General features: G+C 47.1%; 1 protein-coding gene across 2 annotated transcripts in view; it reads right to left on the minus strand.

Moving 5' to 3' along the window:
- Tet (Ten-Eleven Translocation (TET) family protein) overlaps positions 1-6,212 on the minus strand; it is a 46,650-nt gene extending 40,438 nt beyond the window's left edge. For both annotated transcript variants that reach the window (XM_066743790.1, XM_066743789.1), the window contains exon 1: positions 4,976-6,212. In XM_066743790.1, the coding sequence (XP_066599887.1) occupies positions 4,976-6,157 (1,182 nt within the window). In that variant the 5' untranslated portion in view covers positions 6,158-6,212. The remainder of the gene's footprint in view (positions 1-4,975) is intronic.
- Positions 6,213-7,680: the final 1,468 nt, after the last annotated feature.

Consider the following 7,680-nt stretch of genomic DNA (forward strand, 5'->3'; position numbering starts at 1 on the left):
TGCCTTTGCCTCGAAAAGGACCAAGGATCCTAAAGAAAATTGAAAAAAAAATACCTCAAAACTTTAATCCCAGCCAAATCCCTACAAAAGCTATATTTCATATTTATTGATCTTTCCAATTATGCCAGACTATATCGACGGAGTCTCTCAACATTAGCATAAATACTAAACGAGCCACGGTTCTTGGAATAATATTTTCAAAAAGTCTGGAATTATATTCAAGACTTATCTATAAAATCATACAAAATTATATTATATCGCTTTATTAACATATAAAATTATTAAACTATTTGAAAAATAATTATAGCAACGTGGGGGGATGAAGCCGAAGAATATACAGAAGAAGGACTTATTTTTGCAATACATTTAAATTTTTGTTGGAATTGCCAGAAAACGACAGGCTTCGATAAAATTTAATATAGTTTAAAGTTTTGGAGAAACGAAGAAAATGACGAAAGAGTTAAGAGCTGAAATGAGCTCGATTTTACTGGCACTGACTATTCGTGCGCAGCGAATTAGTTTGGCAAAAGTGCGCAGAGGAAAAATGGTGTATGTACAGAGATATACACGTGTAGACGCACACACATGTGCGAAGAGAAAACAGCGTATACGCACATACACAGAGGCAGCGTGAATGGTGTGTTACGACGGGGAGGCTGTGACTCATCCTTTGGTTGGAGGGTGAGAGAGAGAGAGAGAGAGCGAGGGGTGTGAGGAGGGTGAACGAGGTTTTTAGGGGGAGGTAACGGCGGTAGGAGGAAGGGAAAGTCCTGTTTCCGTGGCAGGAAGCAACGGTGGGGGTTAGGATCGATATATCGACTCGAGAAATGCTCCTGCCACTAGCCAGAAACTGCGTTCCCCAGTCTTTCACTTATTTCATCCATCTTTCTTACTCCCATTTTAACAAACCCTTTTTCTCTCAAAACTCCAGCAATAAACTTCAACCATATATATATTAAAATATAAAAACGTCATGGACGCTCGATCGCTATAAAAAAAATTCAAATAATAAAACTATATAATGCAAATTATCCACTTAAAGTTTGATCTAAAAATTCAACGATACAACGAACAATTGGATGTTACCAATACAACAACAAGGTCTATCGTAGATAAATGTAGCGAGTAAAAAATAACAAAGATATTATTGTTAGCCAAAGTCAATGCTGTGCGGATTTGTTGCATGTAGGTCTGGGAGAGATCAGATTGAGCCAGATGCTTATCAATCAAAGCTTTTTAATTATTTATGGGTGGGCGTAAAGATTACCTGGCAGGGAAAAGCTGCAAATGTAAGTCTCTCCAATTACGTTTGACGAGAAAATCGATCGGTGGTGCGTTAGCGAAGAAAATCAAGTTTTCCAGCTCCCCAGGGCTTTCCCCTCTTCCCCCCCGGCTAAGAAGGGACGGAGTCAGAGGTCGCAAAATATTTCGGCTTACTAGGAAGTGGAGCAACTGGCTCGATCGATCCTACCACGTGCCTCTCGCAGACTTTCAATTTCCATTATTGCGCCGCGCAAATTCAGCCGTGAGCTGAAATTGAATCCCCTCCCTCCACTCGCTCCTCCCCCCTCCCCCTCCTTCTCTTACTCCACCATTCGCGAGAAGCTTTTTCACCGCCGAAAATCGTGCCAATCTCATTTCCCCGAATTATGAATTTCTCTCCTATTGCCATTCCTACCACCTATCGAGATTCCACGAGAGAAAATATCTCCGCTCCTTCTCTCTCTCTCTCTCTCTCTCTCATAGCCTGGAAAATCAAAAACTGCCTCGTAAACTCTTCGTCGTCTAAGAGCCCCAAACGCGATACAATTATATTAGTCACTCTCGTTCGCTGGGGGGGAAAAAAAAGCTTTATTCGTAAAAATGCGATAAGAAGTAATTGAAGCTGAAACTTGGTTAAACTTAGTTACATGCTTAATTCTGCTAAGTGAATTATTTCGCGCAGTAAAGTATCCGGGGCATTACCTCGAAGGGAAGAGGAGGAGGGAGGGGGGGGGGGGTGAGGATACCCCCCGTAGGTAACCAAACACTCGTCCAGTCGGATCCTTTTTCTCACGTCCTAAACTTTGACGGGCTTCTTCTTCGATTTATCGAGCTATCGAAACCAAAAACCCTTTCAGACGTTGTAATACCGACGGAAAATGATCCTCGGGTGAAAGAAACGAGAAATAGCAATTGTTTCTTCATCCACGCCTCGGAAAGGTATCTTTATTAATGTTCCAGAAAAAAGAGTAAAAAAAGCGTGAAAAGATCAGTCGCGATCGGATGCGTTAAATTTGATTGTGCAATTTTTCTTGATGCACAATTGCAGTGAATTTGGTCGATTCTTCGTCGATTCTCGTGACTCGACTGGTTTTTGCATTTCACGACGATAACCGCAAACGATAACCGGATATAATTCCTCAGGGTTATCTTCTGGCCGGCCAATCAACTCGTTCACTGTGTACTTGCCGGAGGAAAATAATGCTGCCAGCTTTCCTCTCTTTCTCGCAAGTATATAGAAACGGAAAATATTGTGAATAGCCTGTATATTATTCATGAATCGAAAAGATAAACTTGTTCATTAATTTTATTCAAGGCTATTGGCTCTGGTCGATAAACATTTGAACAACTAAAAATTTTATGCGAATGGTTCTTCGCTTGTTCTCGATAAAAATATTAAAGTTTCGTATAACAATAGAGTGTTGAATACCAAAAATAAATCGAAATAAACTTTTATTGTTTCGCTAAACGAACCGCAGCAAACTCAACTGCATAGAATTTAGTAATTAAACATCAATATATATATATATATAGTGAGAAAAGATGATCGTTCGGTTGTTTTCAGAGAATGGACAAGGCTGACTAATGAGACTAGCGAATTGTTTACATGGTATGAAAATTCGTTATCGACTATTATTGACGAAGAGCACGATGCACCGGTGCATTAACCCCGCGCGAGATCGAAATTTCTCGAGAGTGTTCGACCTCTTATCGAGTGTCAATGGAAGCACGAGTGTCATAAAAGCGTAGATAATTGTTAAGAGAGCAACGCTGCAACGTTTTCCACGAAAGGAGGTCGAAGGGTAAGGTGTGGGAGGAGGGGGGAACGGGGGGCACAAGGCTGGAAAATCGGAGCACCGGGGAAAAGGGGCTCTGTGGAGCGAAAGTAGCTGAATTTCTGGGCCAGGTGCCGGTGCACGGGGCAAAGGCAAGAGAGAGGAGCTACGGAGTGGAGGGTCGTACGCGTCTGTTGCACAACGAAAGACAGAGCGTGCGGGGTTAGCCTTCCCTCGGGATAAAGAGGGTGTTAAATCCTGTCGGGGGTGGCGTTGTTGTGACGGCGAGCCTATATACTTCGGTCTTCGACTCGCGACCATCCATCCAACGGCCTCTCTATCCCTCTCTTCCCCCTTTTCCCTTCGCTCCTAGCCCTTTCGACCCTTTCGCCCAGTCCCATTCACCTGTTTCGCCACCAGACCTTATTGCATATACTCTTCCACTCGCTCCCGAGCACCTATACGAGACCCACCGACACTCGTTATTCTCAATCGACGCATTTCAGCACTCTTTAAATCCAAAATTCCTCAAAACTCGAGACTGCTCGAACGGTATTAGCTAATACCGTAGAGTGATGAGAATTTCTGCCTTGTGATACGTGCGCTAATGATACGCTTCGGCATTATAATGCATAATTGGCAAAGAGGAGAAAGATAAATGTTAAAATTATAGAAATTACAAGGTATAATTTGACAGGTCTGGTTAATGCTGGGGTAAGGTGAAACTGACAAGGAGCATCGTGCGAGTAAACGGTCAAGTTTGCACGTTATTTTGGGCCATTGTACTGTTGCCGGACGGTGCAATAATCTTTTCGGACTAATCGCTGCTCGTCACGAAACGCTGTCCGTGCCTTCGGAAGGTCTCCATTCTTCTCCTTCGTATACGCGATATCACGGGAGAGTTATATAGGAGGGGGAGGGAGGGGGGGGGGGGATGACTTGCTTTCCATGAAAAGTCCATGCTCGAATTAACAATCGGCGCGTCCAGAAACTTCAAAACGCGCGCGGCGTTCTCGATCCGATGAAAATGGTTGGCAGATTCGAGTTAATTAGCAGTCTATATAGAGTATGTGTGTATATATATATATATATATATATATATACTACACCGAGGTTTTATCTCGAGACAGCCAAGGAAGAAAGGAAGAAGGAGAGGAGAGAGAAGGTATCAGCGAACAACACGTTTGTTTCTCAGCCAAGCCGATACGTGATTATTATGACCCAAGCCTTGAACTTGTCCTACGATAAGACTACTGCGAAATGTATTGGTGCATTATTCAAATCTCCTTCCAAGATACTGCGAGTCTTAGTAAATTCCAGCTCGCTCTTTATCGATGTCGGAGCGAGCCGTTTCGAGCCACTCGTTCCCTTTCAATGCCGAAAACAGCCAATCGACTCGTCGTGTCACAACCCACCAAACAACCCTTCCCCGATCTCTATTCAGTGTCACTGCAACAATAAACCTCCACCGTTATCTGCATTCCTGCTCCTGCCTCTGCCGCCTCTCCCTCTAGCACATTTCGCTGCGCCATTGCTCTCTCGTATCAAGGCCAACTCGAGAGCGTATACCAACCAGTGTAATTCTCCATTTTCGATTTAACCCTCCGATGCAGAAACGAAGGAGCAAATATAAGCCACAAAAAATCAAAGACTCCTGCTCTGATGGAAATGGAACCGCAAAAATATTTGCTTCTGACAGTTTTGCTATTTTTGTTCGGAATATCGTCGAGTCTCTCTGTCGTGCAGTGGGGATGAAGCGAGGGAGAGCTCGAATAAAAAGGGACTGGTTTGCATGGAACAGCAGCAACAGGTGCATATAGGTTCGCCGTTAAGAGTCAATACCGCGCGTATGACGCTGCATGCATATATATTTATGATGATACTCGCTATATATATATATATATATATGCGTGAAAGAAGAAGACGAAGAAACTTACCTTCTTCTCGGTGAGCTTCTCGCACCGCCTCATCTTGCAGATCTGGTGACTCTTGTCGTTCCTGCAAGGCGCGCAATCCCCACAGTTGTCCTTGCGCTGACATCCGATGCACTCGCCGCACCTCTTGCGCTTCTTCTTGGCCGGCTTGTCTCCCAAATTTCCATCTCCATCTTGGTCCCCGAGGCCACCACCCAAATGATGAGGACCCCTATTGGCAGTGGAGGAGACAGCAGCCACCTGGCCAGAGTTCTCCACAGAGTTACCAGGTCCTCCGACACCATCCTCCGACTCCATGGAGCCTGCACGTATTTTTCTGCGCTCCTTCTTGCGCCCGTCGATCCCAATCGGCCGCGTGTTCGGCGTCGAGTCCAGAACCGTGGACATTGGATTCTGGAAGTTGGCATGGTGCAGCTGCGGGTACTCGGATTTCACGACGGTCAGCACCGTGTGGTGGGGATGATGGACCCCACCGGCTCCGGGGTGTCCAGGCGGAGCCGCGAAGGCTTGCACGGGGCTGGACCCGAGAAGCTGGATGTGTCTCTCGTCGAGGAGTTGCTGCTGCAGAGCCGGCACCTCCCTGGCTTGGACCGGAGCCGGTACCAGTGGGTAACCAACGGGACCGGCCGGCCTGTGCGGGTGCACGTGAGGGTGCGGTGGTCCCGGCAAGGCCGAGCCCAGGGTGTGAAAGCTCGGTAAGCCAACCGCCGAGCTCACCGGCGGCGAGTGACTGATGGAGGCTGGCGAGAGCGGCGTCAGGGCGGTCAATTGTGGTTCCGCCTCGCTCGGTGCGGTGAACTGGGACGCGAAGCTCGGCAGACCTTCGGGACCGTTCGTGCCATTCCCTGCGTTCTTCGACTCCCAAGGTCGATACTGCGAAGCGAGCACGACTTCCCCTCTCGCGTCTATCAATCTTCCGGTGAGGCCTTCGTAGTAGTCCCAGGAAGAGGTGAGGCCCAGGCTCACCTCGTGGGCCTGAAGGCTCGTCAAGGTCGTCGAACTGTCCATGGAATCTCCTGCAAAGCTGCTGAAGGGCGGCAGGTGGCGTGACACTGAGTCTCCGGGTCCTCCACCGCCTCCAGCACCACCACCACCTCCACCACCACCCGGGGGCGACCTAGCCGGAGGGCTCGGCACCCTGTGCTCGGTGCCGACCACCTCCTTAGTCACCTCCGCCGCGCTCATCTTCCTTTATCCGTCCTCATCCTCCCCCCTCTTACTCTCGTCAGCTCTTTTTTGCTTTTCTGCCCAATTTCACCGCCGCAACCCGCGATCCTTCGGTTCGCCTTTCCAACTGCTTTCTCCTCCTCCTCCTCCTCCTCTTCTTCTTCTTCTGCGATCTCACCTCTTCTTCCCACCCCTCTTCAGCCTCCTTACCAGCTCTCGCGGAACCCCGAGGACCTCGACGCGGCTGACGACATTTGCGATTTTTTCACGTTCTTCCCCCCCCCCCCCCCCACCCTCCCGCAATATAACAGCAATGCGCAAGAACACACGCTCACTCAGTTCACACTCTCTCCCACTCTCTCAACCTTGGTCACTCTCTTTGTACTCGACAGGTTTAGGCTACGAATTGAAGTAGATCGGTTACTCTCGGTTCCGTTCACGCGTCTATATCTCTAACTATCTCTCGCTCCTCCAGCTCCTCGCACTATTTATAGTCCCTTCGAATCTCACTTTTCGCAACTTTGCTCAAGATGCACTAAACATTCTCCTACTAATGGCTGGCATATAAATTCCTAAGCGCGTTGCTCGCCAACTCTTCCTCTCATGGATAGTCGTGGGCTTTTCTTCGGTAGCTCGCGTGTCTTCCCAGTTAGCTCTTGCTTTCTGCTGTTTTACTGCTTTCTTCGCGTTTTCATTTGTTTTTAATTCTTCTTCTGTGTGTAGCTCTCTCTCTCTCTCTCTCTCTCTCTCCTTTCCTTTAAACAATATCCTTACTCGCTGAACCAGCAGAGAAAATGGTAGATTCTTTGGTTTCTGGTGCGTACTCTCTCACGTTGCAATCTACTATAATTACCCTTCCTCCCTCTCTTCTCCTCCTACTATCTCGATTTGGCACTGGCGGACTTTTCTTCAGATATATATATTTTGTACAATAATTAGATACTATAGCTCTCGATCTCCCGTTCCTCTCGCGAATCTCTCTAAGCTCTTGGGATATCTTTTCTTTTGTATTTTTCTTTTCTCGTCCTCTCCTATACCTCTAGTTCCTCTTCGTCTCGTTATTGATCAATATAAACACACTAATTACTTCTTATGCGCTTCGTAAGAAAATATAAATCACTTGAGGTTAATGTGGCTTGTTAGAAGGCGGTTGATTTGTACGATCTGAAACATAGAAGGGGACATTGAAATTAGAGAGGAGTTTCTAAGCTGGTTAAAGGGGTGGACGAGGTGAGTCTGGTGAGCTACGAGGCGAGCGCCATCGGAGAGAATTGGAGGGAGGGAGGGGGGGGGGGGGAGGTGGAAATTGCTAGCTTGGTTGACTTTCTCGCGCGTCACGCGAACCCACGGAGTGGCACGCGAACTTCCAACAGGACAAATACGTCGGATATCTCGGTCTCGGTGTAACAAGACCAACGTCAAGGTTACTATTACGCTCGTGTACTATACTGGCTATTCCAGGCTACTTCCTAGTTCCATTCACTCCAAAACACGTCCCACCATTGCAGCCATCGTGTGTGTGTGTGTATCTAACAATTCGA

This window comes from Prorops nasuta, unplaced genomic scaffold (assembly GCF_024137725.1).
Source record: "Prorops nasuta isolate Cenicafe-Biocafe unplaced genomic scaffold, Cenicafe_Pnas_1.2 PNAS00033, whole genome shotgun sequence".
In the NCBI taxonomy this organism is placed as follows: Eukaryota; Metazoa; Arthropoda; class Insecta; order Hymenoptera; family Bethylidae; genus Prorops; species Prorops nasuta.